General features: G+C 35.9%; 1 protein-coding gene across 1 annotated transcript in view; it reads right to left on the bottom strand.

Moving 5' to 3' along the window:
- The window catches only part of LOC116584628 (bifunctional heparan sulfate N-deacetylase/N-sulfotransferase 4), a 275,093-nt gene that overhangs the window by 40,095 nt on the left and 213,238 nt on the right, over positions 1–21,760 (bottom strand). The window contains exon 7 of the mRNA XM_032333263.1: positions 806–988. Coding sequence (XP_032189154.1) covers positions 806–988 — 183 coding nt within the window. The remainder of the gene's footprint in view (positions 1–805; positions 989–21,760) is intronic.

Here is a 21,760-nt window from a genome sequence, read left to right on the forward strand (position 1 = left end):
GATTTCTCAGTAATGACGATGCTACTCCTCTACCAGCTGCTTAGCAGGGCACTATGTGATCTGCTCTCTGCAGCCGGCTTATTGATTGTGCGGGTCAATGTAATGTAATGCATAAAGAACCAAGAAAGGGGGAGGTAACATTTTCCTAGATAACTGTGAAGAAGCACATAGTTTACATTTTTATACACAGAGGCTGAGTGGTTCCCATGTGAAGTTGAATTATCTGCAAAAGCAATCCTAAAACTGACAATTTTTCTTTTACCGGTAGATCTAGTCCTAGTGAAAGATGAATTAGATTTAAAATAAATAGAGAAACATATTAAAGACTGAATCTGTATAAGCATATGGTAAAAACTTCTTTTCCCTTTTTTATTTATATTATCTGTGTTTATACATATGTGTCAGGATTTACTTATAGGGTCTGAGATTAAGCCTGCTGTTGATTTCTATGTCCCTAGGTACTCAGTGCCTAACCATTTTATGGTCAGTTAGTGCTCACACTAAATGAGAGTCAAAATCATTAACACTGAGAAGACACTGACAATGAAACAGCATCCTCAAAGCAAAAATTCTAAACCAACTAAACCAACCAACAAAACCTCAGAAAAGCAAAAAAAAACCAACAACAACAAAACAAAAAACCACTTAACCCATAAAACAAAAAATGTTATTGAAGAGGATGAAACTATGGAATAAAAAAAGAAGTTTGGGTTAAATGTCAGTTTTAATGCCTCCAGAGAATTCCTAATACAAGTTAGGCACTGGTTTCCTTCCTTCTACTGCAGGAGAGAATGTTTAGTGTTACCTGCCAGAGAGGGTCTTTCTGCTCAGGGAAGAGCTCAAAGTACTTGTGCGCTAGTTGCACGGGAGGCAGAGTTTGCAATTTCAGGTTGGTCCAGCTCTGCACGAAGTTGGCCAAGTTCACAAAGGTATATAACCCTAGGCGGTCATTCCCATAGTTCGACAAATGGGTCATGAAAATGCTGATCTGAAAGATAAATAAAAATGACCATAAAATATAACATATTTAAGTTCAAAGTGGCATAGAAGCTCTAGGCAGGACTTCACCTAATCTTGGAATTTTATGAGAAGTACAATTATCATTTTGTGATGTTATGAACTGAATTGTGTTTCTTCCAAATGTCTGTGTTGAAACCATGACATCTAATGTGACTTTTCGAAGACTAGGCTTATAGGAAAGTAATCATGGTTAAACAAGGTCATAAGGCAGGGCCCTAGTCTTGATATGTCTTTTTTTTTTTTTTAAGATTTATTTTATTTATTTGATAGAGCATAAGAAGGGGGAGCAGCAGAGGGAGAAGGAGAGGCAGACTCCAGGTGGAGCAGGGAGCCCCACAGGGGGCTGGATCTCAGGACCCTGGGTTCGTGACCTGAGCTACTGAGTCATCCTGATAGGTCTTGAGCCCTTATAAGAGGAAGAAATACCTGCACTCACTTTCTTTCTCTCTCTCCCCCACTCCCCTGCTCTCTTCCTCTTTCCTCCCTTCTCTACCTCACTTCCCCTCTCTCTCTCTCCTACCTCCTTGTCTCTCTCGCCCCACCCCATCTCTCTCTGCATTCTTCCCTCTCCCCTTCTACCCCCATCCCCCTCCCTCCCTCTGTCACAGCCAGAAAGCTGCTGTCTATAAACCAGAAAGAGAGGTCTCACCAGAAGCTAAATTTTCTGGCACCTCAGTCATGAACTTCTAGCATCCAAAACTGAGAAGATAAATGTCTGTTGTTTAAATCACCCAGTATGTGGTATCTTCTTATGACAGTTTGCACAGATTAACAGAAGTGGAAAGCCACACATTTGATTTCCATTTTAAAATGACTCTTAAATTCACTTTTAAAATGGAAATTGGAATTGGGGTTTTCTTTTCCCCCTCACTGCTCATTAAAAGTATAGTGTTAATTTCCATATCAGTTTTTCCCTATTGTAGAGTCAACATCATCAAACCCAATAACCTAATAACTTCTAGGCTATTGAAAAACCAGAATTAAGCTAATTCTAAAATAAAACAATTTTTCTAGATCTTTACTGATTTAGGTATGTATATACCTTGAATTAGAATTACACTCAAATTGGAATTAGACTCAAAGGTCTAATGAAGAATTTTTAATAAAGAAATTGTTAGTGTTTGCATGGAAACTGATTGCATTTAGCCAAAAGCTCTTCCATGCTTATTAATCCTTTTGCAATATTTCCTATCTATATATTAACTCTAAAGATATAACAGCATTTTGGTATTGTATTTTTATAGATAAGAGACTAAGCAAAAGTAAAATCTAGATTGATTGCTCTAGAAAGAGCAACGAAAAATTTGAATATGATTATTGATATAATCTATATATAATCAATCCATCAGGGATCACAGTTGGAATTTTAAAATATTAAATGAAGGAGAATTTGTATATTTTTGAACTAAATTACAAAGATTACATGTAGAGATGACTAATGCAAGTCATAAAAAGGGAATTAATAATTTTCTACAATACACATTATTTGTGCTTGTTCTTCAATCTCATTGTATTTGCATGTATCTCAAAATTCATTTTATTATTTAGAACTATAAATATTTCAAAGAAATTAACAGATAATTAAGTACTTTATTAACTTCATTAGATGAGTAACAGTAATAGAATGTTAGAAATTATAACATTAAAACAAATATAATGTAACGTTAACCAGAAAATAATATCCACAGGTCCGTACATAGAAAGTGAAGTGTAAAATGGCTAATGTTTTTATGGATGCTAACTGACTCTTTTTTAAGGGCTTATGTTTCTCAGTGTGCTTATTTGGGTTGTTTGAACTATTGTGAAAATAAAAATGGGTTTGCAGTAACCATTCCAATATCATGTTGTTGCAACCTGGTTAGAATGCTAGCCATACAATAAAGGTTGTACACTGCAGAACTATTGTGCCCAAGACCTAACATGACATTAGATGATGGTAAATGTCCAAAGAGGATACCTTTTGTGTTAAATTAACAATAATAAAGCATTAGCCTGTTTCAGAATTAAAACAAACAGGCAGACAATACTCTGGCAAAGTATTGCTGGAGTAAGTTATAAGTTAAGGATATCAGGTTCATTGAATGCCCTTTTTACTTTGAAAAAAAAAAACTCTTTTCATTTGTTATATTAGACTGCTAAAAAAATTATCTGAGAAAAGCCTATTAAAATGATTAGAGATACTCCTCGGCATTTTGAAGGTAGGAAGGAGAATGGGAGAGTTGGGCCCATTGTCCTTCATATGGCCTTACATAGAGTAATACCATAAAATAATTACAAAAATAATACCATAACAATAATAATAATAAAGTATATGGTGCTTACTATGTACAAGGCATGGATCTAAGCCCTTTTTATATACAAAGATTTCAAATATTTTAACAGCTAATTCTTATGAGGTAGGTAAAGTTATTGTCCCTTTTTACAGATAAAGAGACTGAGGCATAGTTAAGTATCTTGTTCAAGTCCCACATCTAGTCAATAGAAGAGCAGAATTTAAAACCCAGATCATTTGATTCCCAAATACATGATATACCCAATGCCTTCATCCAAACAGTTTGTTAATACACAGAGTTTGGCATCCATCATTTTTTTTTTTTTCCTTCTGCCTTTTTTGAAACAAAGAGCAAAGACATCTGTCTATAGAAAAAAGTGGAAAGTTTACGTAAGGAGTTTCTTGGTAACTTAAAGTTTTTTCTTCTTTTAAATTGGAATGAGAGAAAAATTATTTTTGGAATCTCACATGAAAACTTTTAAAAATGATGAATTATAGTATGTGAAAGAATATTACTGGTTGCCTGCAGATTTATCTTTAAAGGCGGTATCCCTCCTATCATATTTACAGTTCATTCTTTCTCTGTGGAGTGTATTCAAAGCTTTTTATTCTAAAGCTCAGAAAAGAGAAAGGCTATTTTAAAGAAGATTCTTTACATAGCTTGTTTAGATAGAAATTTAAATTAAATCCCCCCAAATCTTTGTTGTTACAATGTTCTTACTTGAGACTCATGTGGAATCATTTCAACAGGCTCGGGGTATCTATGTCTGTCAATAATTTTTACATTGGCCAACTTTTCTCTCTCTAAGCGCCTCCTGCCCCCTGAAAAGGAAGTGTCCTCTTGGCAGGACTTAATTACAGAGTTTCTAGAACATAACATAGTATCAGTAGTTGATGACCATATAATTGCAATTGTTGTCATGAGAACTTCTTTATAATCGCTGCAAAATAATATACATTTGATCCCAGTAAGTATGCATTTATCTCATGTCACTACTGTAATTAAGAAATAAGACAGTATAAGTAGTGTGCTTCAGGATAATTACAGTTTCTCAGGACTGAAATTATTATGAAAAGCCAGGCTGCCAGCTGAATGCCTGAAGAAATATAATAATGTCCTAGAAATCTACCACCTGCCCTCTAGCATTATTATTTTAAGACGGTACTTTAAGGCACCTGTGAGTGTCTAAAATAAGACAAAATCATAAACAAAAATACTACTTGGAGAGTACTCTAAAGATTATTTTTATATCATGGCAGATGTATATTATCATTTTATTAGGGCATTAACATAATGCCTTAAAAAGATTTTTGTCCCAGATTAGTTTTAAATCATTTATCTGGAATTTCCTTAGGAGAACAAGCTTTGTTTCTGAAATGGAAGTATCAAACTAAATACAGGGCAAATGGAAAATCTGTCTCGAGAGGGAAGCAGAGTCCGAAGATGTGTGGTTCTAAGCTGTGACGTGCTTCTGCATTTAAATGTCCCTTTGCTGAAACAGAAGGAGTGACGTGGCTGTGCTCTTTGCAGTCACTGTCGCGCAGGGCAGCCTGTTTACCTGCCTTACTGGTTGAAAACAAATTAGTGCATGGTCAATTGACTGCACTTTAAGAAGAAAAATTCTGCAAGCGCAGCTTAACTGTGCATATCTGACTTGCTAAAAGCACCTATTGTGCAGACAGAACATTTTAGTTTTAGCATCGCTGGACAAATGACTTGTTTAAAAAAACAAAACGTATTCGGAGAGTGTAGGGAGAATAAGATACATGAAGAATAGGTATAGTTTGAAGCATTAAGAAAGGAAGTCAAAGAATGTGCAACAGTAGCAAATTAATTTTTCACAAGCTTGTGATATATTGCTACTATTTTTAACATGACTGTGCATGTCCCTCTGCTTATCCTGTCCTTTTATCTATTTATTTTGAGTGTTATTTTCTTACTTACACAGTAAGAACACTCTTGCTCAACACTCCCAAAACATCATCTGGAAAAGGTATGACTGTGTGCCACTGGTGCAAATGGTTAGAGAAGCAGCTCATTGTACTTCACAATGTTGCAGCCCAGAGGTATACATTGATTCAGACAAGCAGAAATCTCTCTCTCATGCCGCAAAGACAGGCAGGGACACCCTGTTCGATGAATGAGTTTGAGAACAAACTATCAAGCGCTAATGTCTGTAGGCTGACTGTGGCAGGCCTCTCCGAGAGTCCCTGAGGTCTGGGAGCCTTGGCTTCTGTCATCAAGTGGCCTCTAGGCTGCCTTTCCATTGCTTTCCACATTTCTGCCTACATCCCTCCCTCAACTCATGATGGTCTTAACTCCCTTATGACCAACATGAAATAAGTCTACTATCTTCTTTTTGTCTGGTGTAAAACTGAACACTCTTGAACAAACTTGAAGGTACTCTCATAGTCTAATTATTCATTGGAAACATAAAACAGATTTTTCAATGTCAGATGCAATAGGCTCCCACCGAATCTGAGAAGATCACTACCTGTGAAATAAATCCACTTCATGATGTAACTATAGTCCAAGGAAAAGGGAGGCTTTAGATACAGAAATATATAAAGCTTGATAATAAGGACTTGGAGAAAAATAATTCCACTTTATGGATAATCCTTAAACATGGGCAAAAGGACTGTCATAGTGACAAATGGGAAAGTATATAATATGTGAGCAAGTGGCTATCCTCCTGAGTGTTTAATTACAAATTACATAACTTGTTGTTTTGTATAGCATTTTACTTTGCATCTGATCAAGTCACTAACATACAAAATAACGGAGAAAGAAAAAAGAGAAAAATAAAATAAAAAAACAAAGGCCTAAATTTTATTCATAAAATGAAGCAACACCCTCATCTAACTTGAGTGAAAATATTTCCAGATTTCCAATACCAGAATAGCTTCCTTGCTTTTCCTACTTGTATGACAAATGGAATGTCATGGTAAATTGTATGGATGTTAATATCCATAGCCAGAATATCGAACATAGTATCTTAAATTAGAATTTCAAATAATTTTGCAGAGCATACATTTTTACGTGAAGCAGACATTAAGTATTTGGTTATTGGGTATGTGCCTTATAGTACCTTTGAAGAGCAAATCATTTACAGAGTAGTCAGATATATGTTCATCAGAAAAAATACATTACCCTAACAAATTAAGAAAGAAACAGTAGCTTCACAGAATAAGAGATACACACTTCTTTAAGGCAGCTTGCCCTGTGTCATGCCACAGCACAGTACTTTTCAAGAGAAGCACTCAATATTAGCAGTTAGTTTCCATCTTTGCTTTTGTGGTCCTGCTGGTGTGCCCCTTTTCAGAATGATTCCAGTGTGTTTAAAAATATGCCCATTAGCTTGTTAAATTATTGATTAGGCTTTTAGTTCTCATAAAATGTGAAGACAGATAGAATATAGGGGAAGACATCCCTGACCACCCATCTTATGGGCTTTGGCATTCTACTCATATTTTTTCTATAAAGAGCAATTTGTGTCTTTATTTTATTTTGGATACAGGCTGGAACCATACAGGAGATATTCAGTGCCACGTTTGAGTGTTAGACATTACCAATTTGAATGTCAATATATGTTTAGATCTAAACACACAAGACCAAAAAAAAAAAAAAAAAAAAAGAGCCACTCATATGTATGATATAGTGCTTGTACAATACTTATAGGCCCCTTAAGTAATACCTTTTATGTCCTGGGCAACTAATAGTTTGGTAAATGTTTACATCTATGTTTTCAGATATTTACTTGAACCTAGTATTTACTTGAACCTAATATATTATTCTGTCACTCAATCTAAAAGACCAGCATTAGCTTGGAATTCATCATTGAGATATACCACTTTATTTTTTTAAAATAAAAATAATACAGGGACACCTGGGTGGCTCAGTCAGTTAAGCGTCTGCCTTCCGCTCTGGTCATGATCCCAGGGTCCTGGGATTAAGTTCCACATCAGGTTCCTTGCTCAGCGGGGAGCCTCCTTCTCCCTCTGCCAGCTCTGCCTGCTGCTCCCCCTGCTTATGTTCTCTCTCTCTCTGACAAATAAATATATAAAATCTTTTTTTTTTTCTTTTTAAGATTTTATTTATTTAACAGACAGAGATCACAAGTAGGCAGAGAGACAGGCAGAGAGAGGAGGAAGCAGGCTCTCCACTGAGCAGAGAGCCCGATGCGGGCCTCGATCCCAGGACCCTGGGATCATGACCTGAGCTGAAGGCAGAGGCTTTAACCCACTGAGCCACCCAGGCGCCCAAATATATAAAATCTTTTAAAAAATGTAGCTCATACTGAATAATTGATCAATGATTAATCTTTTTTTTTTAAACACACTATGTTGTTGAATCATAGTGTTACTTTATTTATATAACTTTGACATATGATCCTGGGTTCTCCTTTGTTGTATTGCTTGATTAGGTACTAAAAAAGCATTCAATTTTAGAGAAAAGGAAACAAGTACCAAAGGGTCCAAGTGGTCTTTGTGAGGTTATACAGGAAATCCCAGAAAATCCAATGCTCAAAGTTAGGGCCTGTGAATTCAGAATAAGTGCTCTTTCCCACATAAGTTTCTACCAAAGACTCTGGGAACAAGTTCATCTAACTTCCTTTTATTTCCTATTATCTTTCTTTTTATCATTTTAATTACCTGGTAGATTTTATTTATAATAATCTTAGGTTAAATCTAACAACATTTCATTGTATAATTTTCCTAGAATTGGGCCAATAACATTTCATTTACATATTTTATCTATTTTTTTAGAAATGGACAAAATAAAAGTAAGTGTTTCAATATCTACATCTCTACACACATGTACATTTTAACTGATAATTGACTCTGAACATTTCAAGATAATATACACTGAAGAGAAATTATTATCTTATTTGGGAAGATTAAGATGTTTCTTAATAGAAATGTGTCATAGAACTAGAAAGTAACTCCAACCTTCCAATCTTAAGGAAACATGTTTGATTTTAACAGACTTGTCAAGACGTATTCCTCTAAGAACTATTCTTAGAAAGAAGAAGGAGAAGGAGAAAAGAAGGAAGGAAGAAAGAGAAGCACAGACAAGTTCCCAAATCAAAACTATCTTACCATCCGTAGGTCAGATGGATTGGGGGGGAAGGTGGGAAGCAGGCTACTAAGAATGGTTTAGTTCATGTCTTTAAATATCCACAGATTAAAATCCAACTATTGATTCTCCTACTCAGGCTCCTTCCCTAAGTAAAGGAGGCTCTTGTTCCATGTGACTTTCAGTGTGGTTTCCTATGAAAGGCACAGCACCACAGGCATTTATAATTAATTACTCTTCTTTTAGTTGATGTTTTAACATCCCATACCTTTGTCTATTAAAAGGAAGACTTGCTTGGGTGTGTGAAAAAATTAGACTTTTGTTTTTAAATTGGAGCAGGTTTAATGAAGGAAATAATGCCGATCAAACAACGTAAAAATTAAGAGATAGGGATTAAAATATTATCCTGGGAGTCTTTATTTATTGCACAAGTCAGAAAATACAGAAAGTGATTTTGGGTTGCTGGTATAACTTATATTGGTTTGGTCTGGCTGTCGTGGGACAGTACCAGCATGCAATCTGGAACCAGAATGCCTGAGTATGAGGACTGTCTCTGCCTCATTGTACCAAGTAACTTTCCTGATTCTCAGACTTCTCTACTGAAAAGGAAAACAACTTAGTTTACAGGTCTATGTGATGCTCTATGAATTGGGGTATGCTAAACTATTTTTTAAAAGATTTTATTTATTTATTTGACAGAGAGATCACAAGTAGACAGAGAGGCAGGCAGAGAGAGTGGGGGGAAGCAGGCTCCCCGCTGAGCAGAGAGCCCCATGCGGGGCTTGATTCCAGGACCCTGGGATCATGACCTGAGCCAAAGGCAGAGGGTTTAACCCACTGAGCCACCCAGGTGTCCCACTAAACTATTTTTAAAAATAAAAAACATATGAAAGTTATCATCATTATGTATATTCAATCAAAGTAACTTATAGGATAGTTAACATGTCAAATACTATTTTAAATTATTTGATTTATGTCTCAGAGAGGATATATTTTATAAATAAAGTAGGCATTTTTTCATTCTGGTGAAATCAACTGTAAATATATTATCTTTATGATAATTAACGGGTTTTCTGTTAAACCAAAAAATATTGAATACATCTATACCAGAGTAAAATTCACCAAGTTTGATACCTAATATAAGAAGTTCTTTGGTAGTCTTCATGTTATTTCTTAATAAATGCAAGTCTTGTCCTCCAGAATCACCACTGACAGCTGCAGTTAAAAATCAATATAGGAGGAGATTGTTAAATGGAATCCTTTGTTTCATTTCAAAAAGTGCAAAGAGTAGATTTTAAAAACAGACACTACTAAGGGGTAATAGTGCCATGAACTGATGTTTTGCCTTATTCCTTTGCAGCCTAAATCAGAGAGCATCCCAACCCTCTCCCCATCTCCTTGTCCTCCAGGACACTGGAAAATATGTATTATGTATTTGTTTGGTTGTTTTTTGTTGCATTCCTCATTCGCATGTTAGAATGTAAGCTCTTTGAGCCCAGCCACTCTATTATATCCTCAGTGTTGCATAGATGCCTGGCACATACTAGGTGCACAACAAATATAAAAAAATGAATTCTTGGTAACATGAACTTCTTTTCCTAATAGAAAATGTGGAGTGACTTAATTGGTTTCTAATTATTCCCCATATTCTAAAGACGTGAGGGGAAAAACAAAACACTATCCTAAAACTCTGAAAACAGCTGGCATTTAACAGGATACGATGAATTGCTAAATTACATTTTTTATTTGTGTTTTCCATTTCCATTATCAGGCTAAATGCAACAGAAGTTCCATTCTGCATCTGATTATTTACCAGTGTCCTAGTTTTTCAGTCATAATATTTGGTTAGTGAATTATTAACAAATCAGAACTGTTTTGATTCAAGACCAACTAGAGTGTAAACACTCATCTTCCTGAATAAAGAAGTTGGGCAGTGACTTCACCAAAGCAGCAGTAAATAGGGCAGCTGTTCTAACAGAGAACAGAAGGCTCCTGCTATATTTCAATGAACAGGAGCTTTCTTCTTCTTTTTTCTTGTACATTAATAGAGGCCTAAGTCATTAAAAGGCAACTCATGCTTCCAACCATATCGTTATTGCATATATTTGTGTTTTGTTTTCCTCTTAGTAGTCAAATCAGAACTGAGGTTTTAGATGTCACGGTAATTGCCTTTTAGAATGCCCTGATTTTGAGCAAAGATCTGCCATTGTTACACACAAAGAGACAACCAAAACCATTTTCCATCTGAGCTACTTAGCATTACTCTCTTCAAGAGCTCAATCTTCTTTGCAGCCATGTTGCAATGATGCCACATAAAAGTTACTGAAGTACAAAATCATAACCCCAGGAATAATCATGGCATGCCAATGGGTAGAGAAAACGTGTCCATTAGTCATCAATGTAAGAGGCACTAATAGTCTCAGAATTTGACAGTTTTCACTGAAAAAACAAAAAGTCATCTCTATTTATTCAATTGAAATATATTTATTAAGTGCATACTTTGTGCCTATTAGTCTATTAGGAACTGGAGATATAATCATGAATGAACTATGCTTAGTTTTTGACTAGAGGTGCTTAGGGTCAAATGGGAGTTATAGAAAAGAAAATAGCAGATTATAATACAATGTGATTTGGAAATCCTGTGATCCTGTGACTTGCAAAAAGGTTCTTGAGAAATGGGACCTTGGAGTTGAAATCTGAAAGATGGCAAGTTACAGACACTTTAAGTGGGAAAAGGGGTTGGATTAGTGGTTGGTGACATTATGCTGAAGGCATGGGGCTTAGACAGAAGGCTCTATGTATGTAAAAGGGGTTGATGAGAATTGCATTTTAGAAACTAAAACTGCAAATCCATAAAAGGTAGTGGGGTCATAAGAGAAAGACAAGTTCATGTAGATCTTTTAACTTCTTAAAGGTTTGAACTTTAATACTAAAAACAACAGGGAAATAATGACACATTTTGAGTAAGGATGAGACATAGTCAGATATACATTTTAGGAAATACCCTGACTGCCTTACAAAAAAGTGTATAAATTAGAGATTAGGAGGCTTTTATGGGCATATGATTGATATATAACGATGACTTGAACAATAGCAATGGGAAAAGAGAGAGATTAAAACAGGTACAAGTGATGTTGAGACAGTGAATCTCAAGGAATGATGTCAACAACATGGCTCAATAAGAGGTCTCTCATTCTTGTCCAGCCCACACCAACAACAATTTGATATATATCATAGACAAAGGTAACACGGAAGGAGCTATAGGATCCAGTATCATATGCCAAGGAACCTGGAAGGAGTCTTACCCCGTCATGAATCAAGTAATAGAAATACAGACTTTGGTCCCAGATACAATCCCCTTTGGTCCCCTGCAGTGGTCTGTAAACTGATGTCATCCTCTTTTGGATGTGGTCCAGGAGAATACTCTCTTAGACAATCACCTACAGACAAGACAACCTTTGTGGAAGTCCAGGTTCCTGGTGGAGAAGTTCTAGCACATCACTGTTATAACAAAAAAATACAAGTTTGGATATATTGGAGAGGCTAAGAGAAATAGTTTGACTTTACCCACATCAAGTATCCCCCAAAATGCTACAGTTCAAGGCCAAGAGAGGTTTTTCTCAGCCCATGATTTCTCCTGGGGAGAAAATAGGGTGGTATGAACTAGTACTTCTAGAGCTGTACAGAATGCTGCCAAAGAGATTCATTTCCCTTAAAACTTACCAGAGTACTGAGGCATGGACTGTGTGACTGGAAGGTGGAAACAGGCTTGGCGAGTGGCAGATAAGCTCTTATTTAAAGGGACATGGACCCTGCTAACTACTTCTCAGACTCCATTGAGAAGCCGGTCCAACAGCCTCTGAGCACACTCTTCCCACAGATCCCCCCCTACCAAATAGCCCACAGGTACCCAGTGCTCTGCATCCCTCCCTGCACATTCTTTCACCCTGTGGCTCTCTCTCAGTGCATGTTCCCAGGGGTGGCAAGAACAAACCTTTAAAGATAACTAATGAGCACCTGCAGAAAATTGGCCAGAATCTGTTGGCCACAGAGAAACCACAAATGTAAGCTTTAGCCTCACCCCTGGGAAAGCAAAAGGGAGTCTGTCAGAGTCCAGCCTGGTGTGTTGCAGGATTAAGAGAATTCATACAAATTTAAGAATTCAGTTGAAAGAGAGAGCAAGAATTCTGGAGCAAGTGTGTTCATAAAAAGACTGAGAAAGCCTCAGAATCCCTAGCAGAGTTGAAGGATGACATTTTTCTACCAAAGTCAATTAGTGAAGACTGGAAGAGGTGACTATGACTTCAAATGTGTCTACAGAAAAGAAAGACCTCGAGGAACATAAAAAATCAAGGAAATAGGACACCACCAAAGGATCACAATAATCTTCCAGTAACGGACCTTAAACACATGAAAATTGTACAGTATTATTCATCCATGAGAAAGGAGGAAATCCTACCAATTGCAACAATATGGATGGACTTTGCGGGCATTCTGTTAAGTAAAAAAAGTTAGACAAAGAAAGGCAAATACTGTATGATATCACGTATATCCACAAGCCAAACTCATAGTGCCAGAGAATAGAAAGATGGTTACTGGGGGGTGGGGGGTGAAGGAAATGGGGAGATGTTGGTCAAAGGATACAAACTTCCACTTATAAGAGGAATAATTTCTGGGATCTAATGTACAGCATAGTGATTACAGATAACCTTATATTATATACATGCAAGTTGCTAAGAGTAAATCTTAATTGTTCTCACCACAAAAAAAGAAATAGTAATTATGTGAGGTGATGAAGGTATTAACTAATGCTACTGTGGTAATAATTTTTTGAAATATATGTAACAAATCATCACATTGAACATCTTAAACTCACATAATATTATATGTCAATTATAGCTCAATAAAGATGGGGAAAAGGTAACAAGTCTATAATGATTTATATCTGATAGCATGTGAGGGTTTAAAAAAAGAACAGATTAGATATTTTACCCTGTTTCCTGGTTTAGGTAACTGGATGGATACTGGAACTAACAAAATAGAAAATGATAAAGGAATGAATAGAACAAAATGTTAAGGGAAATAAAAACTTTAAAATAGTAGCTATAGAGAACCAGACAGAGAGTTAAAAAGGGAGGCATAGACTTGCTGTGGCTGCTCTGAGAGTCTTTGTAAACCAATATAAATTTGTATAGACTTCAACATGCATGATATTCTCCAGCATTACACTAGTAAGAAGCCAGCTATGGATCTGAAGGGGAAGACAGTTGAATTCTTATAGAATTGGGGATTTACCAAATTAATGAAATGGAGGAAAAGAGGGACAAGGGATTTTTTAGTAATGGTTGGAAGACAGAGATAGAAATTATCCCCAATGTGCTTTCCAAAACTAATAACATTTCAATTATTTATTTATTTCTTTTTAAAGAAAATTATATATTTATTTATGTATTCAAAAGAGATAAAGAAAGTGAGCAGGGGAAAGGTCAGAGGGAAAGGGTGAAGCAGATTCCCTTCTGAGCAGGCATCCCAATGTGGGGCTCAATCCCAGACTCTGAGGTCATGACTTGAGTGGAAGACAGACACTTAACTGAGTGAGCCACCCAGAAGTCCCTATTTTAAATCTTTTAAAAAATATTTTTCTGTATTTTTAAAAGATTTATTTATTTATTTTATGGAGGGTGGCAGAAGGAAAGGGAGGGAGAGAAAGAATTTCTAGCAGACTCCCTGCTGAGCACAGAGCCAGATCCAGGATTTGGTCTCAGGGCTCTGAGATCATGACCTGAGGGAAATCAAGAGTCTGGCACTTAAACAACTGAGCCACCCAAGTGCCCCCTTTTTTACATTTTAAATAACTCACTTTATGGCTTCAGGTTAGCCATATTCAAAATACTTTTACCTATAATTTTCTACCATGGAGCACTGAGAAGCATTGACAATTACCAGACATTTTTAACTCCACAGAACTCAGAGTTCGGAGTTCTACTACCTTCTAACTGTTCAAACAGCAGGAAAGTAATCTGATAAGTAACAATTACGAAACTATGGATATGCAGTAGGCCCTTTTAAAAGAGGAGCAAAAGAATAAAGAATTCACTTATGCTGATTCTCTTCTTTCTCCTACCTTTAAAGAATTATGATGAAGAAGGCAATTAGGATCCCTGAAAAGAGGGAAAAATTACTTCCTAGGCTAGATCTCAAGTTTTAACTATATAGAAGGATTTTTAAGCTTCTTTCTAGGTCTAGCTCAGTTTTCCATGGTAGGACTCATAAATTTCTTTCTTTTTTAAGATTTTATTTATTTATTTGAGAGAGAGAGAGGACAAGAAGGGGGAGGGTCAGAGAGAGAAGCAGACTCCTCACCAAGCAGGAAACCCGATGCGAGACCGATCCTCGCACTCCAGGATCATGACCTTAGCTGAAGGCAATTGCTTAACCAACTGGCCACCCAGCTGCCCCTAAATTTCTTTTTGTTCCAGATGACAACAGGGAAAACATCTTCGCTTGAGTTACTTTACATATAATTACAAGGAGTAACACCCCTGAGGCAAGGGATTCCAAAGAGCAAGAATCCCTTAGGTGCATGGCTTCAGTGACATTTGAAGGAGTTGGTGAAAGAGGCTGAGCAGAACTTGGACTTCCCACATCCATTCTCTGTGCTATAGGGGCCAACCATCACTGCTGTGACTCCTAATGAACACATATAGGCCTCCTAAGAGTGGTAGCATTTGAATGCCTGCCATGCCGAGACCATCCTGGATGAACTGGTGTTAACCAGTGAATTGGTGGTTGTAAATAGACTCAACCAAGCCAAGAAAAGAATCAGGGAGCTTGGAGAGAGGTAAGGAGAAACCTCCCATATAGAAGTGCAAAGAGAAAAAAAATGATGAAAACAAAACAAAACATCCAATAACTGGGAAATTATAAAAATATATAATATCTGCTTAATTAGAATAAAATAATAAGAGAATAGAGTAGAAAAAAATTTAACATAATAATAGCTGATAAATTTATAAATTAATGACAGATACACCACCACAGATCCAGGAAGCTCTGATAATGACAAGCAGGATAAATGCAAAAGAAACAGACAAACAAATAAACCACACCTATGAATCCAGAGGAAAACTACAACTTACCCGTAGGTATACAAGGATGAGAATTATGGTGGACTTTTCATTAGAAGCCATGCAAAGAAGAGGCAAATGAATTAAAATATTTAAAATGTTGGACGATTAAAAACCACTGATTTATATCTCTATATCCAACAGAATTATCCCTGAAAAATGAAGGAGAAATAAATACTTTCACAAAGAAAAGCAGAGGAAATTTTTTACCAGCAGAATTGCTGGAAAAAAATTTTAATTAAAAAAAATTAAAGCTGTTCTCAAGGAAAAAGAAAAATGTTGTAGTTCAGAATCTACATAAAGAAGAAAATATGTTTGAAGGAATAAATAAAGGCAAAGTGAAATATTTTACTTTTTTATTCTTAATTGATCTAAGAGATAATTGTATGCAGCATTAATAGTAACAATGCTTGGGGCACCTGGGTGGCTCAGTGGGTTAAGCCACTGCCTTCGGCTCAGGTCATGATCTCAGAGTCCTGGGATCGAGTTCCGCATCGGGCTCTCTGCTCAGCAGGGAGCCTGCCTCCCTCTCTCTCTCTCTCTGCCTGCCTCTCTGTCTTCTTGTGATCTCTTTCTGTCAAATAAATAAATAAAATCTTAAAAAAAAATAGTAACAATGCTTGAGTAACTACACCTTATAAATAAATAAAAAGAATATAAGGTCACAAGGAATGGGAGGAAAGAATTGTGAATACTGTGTTACAAGGTACCTGCACTACACAAGAAGCAGAATAGTGCTATTTAAAAATAGTCTTAGGTTACTTAAAAGGTATGTTGCAAACTCCGGAGCCATCACTAATTATTTTTAAAGAAGTATAATTGATATACAAAAGGGAAGATAAATGGAGTCATCTAAAATGCTCAATTAAAACTAGTGAAAACATAAGAAGAAAAGGTTTCAAAGACCAAAATGCAACAAATATAAAACAGTTAAAACATGGTAGATACTAATCTAACTCTATCAGTAATCCCATTAATTGTAAATTAATGGGATATATACATCAATTAAGATATAGAGATTGTCAGAATTGATTTAAAAAAGACCTAACTATATGTCGTCTACAAAAACTGACTTTACATATAAAGACTCAACTAGGTTAAAAGTAAAAGTATGGAAAGATGTATCATGCTGACACAAAGCAAAGACAGAGTACCTACGATAACTTCTGAAAAGCAGGCTTCAGAATAAGAAAGATTATCACAGATAAATAGTATATACACTGCCAAGAGCAGACACCAGATTTTGCACAGTCACACATAAACTTTCTCTCTCTCTATCACGCACACACACACACACACACACACACACACACACACACACACACACATTCAGGTATATTCATGTACTGACGTGCATTCACTTGTACATTCATTTATACACATGTGTGCACATACACACCTAATCCAAGCTACTGTGGAAACAGCACTGAGAGAAGAAAAGAATTTTTATTTGGATTTAAAAATCACAACTTTCAGCCTAAAATATCTGTAATGTTCTTATAAATGAATGTAACTATAGAGTTACAGATTCTTGCTTAAGATGTTCTTACGGAATCCTCTACCCCATAGGAAGCAGGGTCCAATGTAGCTCAGGTGAGAGTTCTTATAAATGTATATATTCATATGTTTTCCAGTAATGGTTTTCTAATGGGTCACAGTGATATGGTACCTTTGAAAGTATTTTATCTAAATATTTTAACAGAAGTAATGTTTATGTTCAAACTTATTTTTACATATGTTAAATCAATATCTCTTGTATTATTGATTCAAATTAGCTTATAGAGGTGTTTGTTCCGATATGGAAGTACCTTTGTTGTTTTTTGTTATTTTGTTTGTCTATTTTTGTTTTTTGCCTTCTTTGTCTTTTAGTAAAGAACTTGTATAAAGGACATGATCTCCAGCTTGTACTAAACAAAGCATATTAGAATAAATCCTCTACTGAACCAGCACAATTGACAAGATCAAAGTACATATTCTGAGATTTAAAAACAAAGGTATTGAAATTTTGATTACAGTGAACCAGGTGGCTAAAATGAGTTTAGTTTGGGGACCAACCCTACTGTGTGATAGTGACTTCACAATGGTTTTGCCATGTATATATAAAATCTAAGAAACTAAAATTTTTCTCTCCATTTCACCTTTTCCCCCTTCTCTCTTTTTCTTCTTTGCTACTCTCAGTTGTATACTGATTTAACTATGGGTTTTGCTGGCCTCAGTATTTTTGTTACACTAGCAAAATGTTCTGTAGTTCCCAAGCTGTCAAATCTGATCTGCATGCTAGCAGGCTATATTTTAAAATACATGAATAACATTGTGAACAAAAACATTCCTGTCAAGTGTCCATTTCACAGTACCAAAACAGCTTCATCCTTGGTTATCTGTTGCAGCAGGTCTTTGAGATTTGAGTGTTTAACATGTGTCATATCCTGACAATCTCCTATTACAGATGATAGTCTGCTATTATAGATTAAAATGTGTAGTCCATTCACTACTGTTGGATCTCCTAGAACATTTGGATCTGGTAACTCAACAAACAGCTGCAGTAACACAAAAGGATTGCTGAAAGAGATTTTGGGTTGACAGAGCACTAATTTTAATAATGACAAATTGTCTCACAAATCAACACTTTTCATATTCATGACCCTTCTGCTCCTGAAACAAAGTAATTTATGTGCTGGAAAATTGTCTCTGTGCTTTAATTGGTACCCTTCTAGACATCATGTGTTTCTATTTCAGCACATCTGACATGAGTTAAATGTTTCCTTAGTAATATTTATCCAGTGAAAAGTCAGAGGTTAGCATGTGAATGGAACTTCTTTTTCACTCTTGTGCATGTCCATAGCGCCTTGAACATGGCTTTATCTTATTGTTTATTGTATTTTAAGTAAGTAATTAATTATGTCTTCCACTAGATTCTAAGCACACCTGGAGGAAGGATAAATCTTATAAGATTTTTTATTTGGACAAATTTCTAAATTTTAGTGATAGGATCCCATGTGCTTCTCTGGGAAATGTATAAAATTATTACAAATAAAATGAAATAACTATTGGGCTTTCTACAAATATTTTTTAGACATACATATCAAAATTTAGAAATCACAAAGAGTGAAGTGGAAGACTGATCAATATATGATGGCTTAAAATATTTAAACTAAATGGAAAGCAATTAATTCAAATTCTGCAGGCACTCATGCAGTTTGAAAACTCTTTATGCTCATAATAAAATTATTATTATATATAATATTTATATTTCCATGAACTTACTATTTAATAGGGAAAAATCAGATGTAAAAAGAATATTGAACAGTTACAGCATTTTTCCTAGTTTTATTGAGTTATGCTTACTAGATATCATTGACAATTAATTTGTGGAAACAAAAATATAATCCAAGAAAAATGTCAGCAAAGAAAGTAAGATAAAAATTATGAAAACAAGCAATGCTAACATTGTAAGGCAATTGGATGAACACAATACATAGCATTTGCTTCTGTGTGTTGGCATGGGTGTAGTCTAGGCAGAGTTCATGAAATAAGAGCAACTTTGATTAGATTTTGAATATAAGTAAATTTTAACGACTTTAAGAAGAAGGTGCTTGGTATTTTGCTCTGGGTAGAAAGGAAAGCATGAAAATGAGACACAAAGGTACTTTGGAGAAGAGCCAATTTTATGACCTGATTGTGTCTTCTTAAAATTCGTATGTTGTAGCCCTCACCCCCGATACCTCAGAGTGTGACTGCTTTTGGAGATAGGAATTTTAAAGAAGTAAATACGTTCAAATGAGGCCCTGAGGATGAGTCCTAATCTATTTTTAACTGGAATCATTAGAGAAAAGGAAAGTGATACCAAGGATGCATGAGCACAGAGGAGAGAACATGTGAAGATACAGTGAGATGGCAGCCATGTACAAACTTGAGAGACCTCAGGAAAAAAACACATCTTTTGACACCTGGATCCCGGACTTCTAGTCTTCATAACTGTGAGGAAATAAATTTTTATTGTTTAAGCCCACAGTCTGTGGGATTTTGATATGGCGGCCCTAGCAAACTAATGCAATGAGCATGTCATTTTAGCAGGAATAGAGGACTTACATAATGAAGCAGTGGGATCCAGCTTAGGAAACTTGAGGGCAGATGGAGGAGATCACTGAGTCAATCAGCATTGAGAAAGATATTTAGAGGGGGGTATCATAGGGCAAAGGAATGGGTGGCATGTGAGGCTGGGGGTTTATCTCACCTTTTTTTTTTTTAAGATTTTATTTATTTATTTGACAGAGAGAGAGAGATCACAAGTAGGCAGAGAGGCAGGCAGAGAGAGAGAGAGGAGGAAGCAGGCTCCCTGCTGAGCAGAGAGCCCAATGTGGGGCTCGATGCCAGGATCCCGAGATCATGACCTGAGCCGAAGGCAGAAGCTTAATCCACTGAGCCACCCAGGTGCCCCATCTCACTGTTTTATGTACTAAGTGTCTATACAGGTAACTGTCTCCCTTCTTCATTCTTGGAATTAAACATGGAACCGAATGTACATCACATTCTTCTAAGTATAAAGAAAAGTGCCTGGAGTCATTAAGGAACTCTTGAGATGAACACAGAACTCACTTTCTGGGAGCTATTTGCTGCTTTCCTGAAAGTCATTGTCTCCTTCATGTGATGATTTCACATTGCCAATTCATGGTGAAGAGAAATAAATATTTGTAACACAAGCCATCAGGTTTTGAACTTGGTATAACGGAATAGGTTACACACCATCGAATATTATCTAATTTGTGAAGTATGATAAACCTCTTAAATTTTTGTGCTTTATAGTTTATGGCTTTGCTCATTACCTCATAGATTTTGGTAGAACTAATCACTCTTGATCGGAAAATTAGTTTCTCTGAGATACCATCTGCTTCTTCGTTCAGTAAGAAAATGAGAAACACATGATGAAGGAGTGAGTGATGGAGAGAAAGAAATCCAGCAGCTACATAGCACTGGGTTTTACTCAAGTCCTTATCTCCAACTCCGCTTATTGGGGAGTAACAAACTGAAGTTTTGATTATTTATGGGTGGGTGTCAAGAGTTTACGTTTATGAACCCTTTGCAAACAAAAGAACTCAGTAGAGGACTGAGAAAAACAGAAAAGATACCTTTCTGTGAGTATGTGGAATTATCTTTTAGACAGGCCCAAATAGATTTTTTTAAGGAGGTGCATAACAATAAATTTATTATGAATTATACTCAGAAAATGACTGTGCAATGACAAAAGACAAATTTAAAACCAAGTATTCCTAAATGTGGCAAAGCTTTATTCTCCAAGAATCTGAATTCAGAATCATGTTCTGTATGAGAAACTAGGTTATTACGAAGAAAAACTTTTAAAAGCATTTGGGTTTATCTTCAGATATCCTAAGGAACAAGAGAAAACTCTTTGTTTACTGTAAAAATTATTTTACTTCAAAAGTTAAATGTGGTTTATAATATAAAAAAGCTGGATGAATAGAAATTAGCAAATATTGTAACAACCATATCTGAATTGTTTTAAGAATCATGCAGAAAAATATTATCAACTGGAACAAGAGCTCAGTGCTTTAGTGACAACTGTTTAAGGAGATGTATGCCTGGACATACATCCATAAGGCTTAGCGCTGACTTATAGGTTAACAAGGATAAGTTGACATTCAGCTGCAGGTACACAGAAGAGGCTCTGTGATTAAAACTTACAAAGCACTGCCGGTTTGTTGGCACAAAAACAAACAGGCATCCATGCGTGGATCTGCTTAATAATTATTCTATGAAATCCCAAACTACCTAGCTTAAAGTAATTTGGCATTTAAAAACCTTCAAATATTAGATAATACATCTGCTCACCTGGAGCACATTCAATGCATTTATTAAAATAATGAGTTTGTTTTCCACATGCAATTTAACTTTTCACCTTTTGGACTGCAGGTAAATGAAAAGACATGGATAACCTATCCAGGGATTTCCTACTTGCTGTCACTAGGCAGTCTCAAGTTTCCTTGAGTTCCTCCATCATGGTAAAAAAGGAGGTAGATCTCATGTAATTCTTTGTCTCGATCCTAGTAAGCCTTCTAATTTTTGGTTTTGTATATTCAAACCTTTGCTCTCCCCTGTTCACTGCAGCCAGCACTCATCTTAGAAAGTAACTACACTTTACTACAAGTGAGGGAAATTCCAGGGAAAAGTAACCTAGCTGAGAAGTATAATCAGTTCGGCCTCAAGCTGCTTTTTCAGTATGGATCAAACTAACAAGCATGTATTTGC

This window comes from Mustela erminea, chromosome 2 (assembly GCF_009829155.1).
Source record: "Mustela erminea isolate mMusErm1 chromosome 2, mMusErm1.Pri, whole genome shotgun sequence".
In the NCBI taxonomy this organism is placed as follows: Eukaryota; Metazoa; Chordata; class Mammalia; order Carnivora; family Mustelidae; genus Mustela; species Mustela erminea.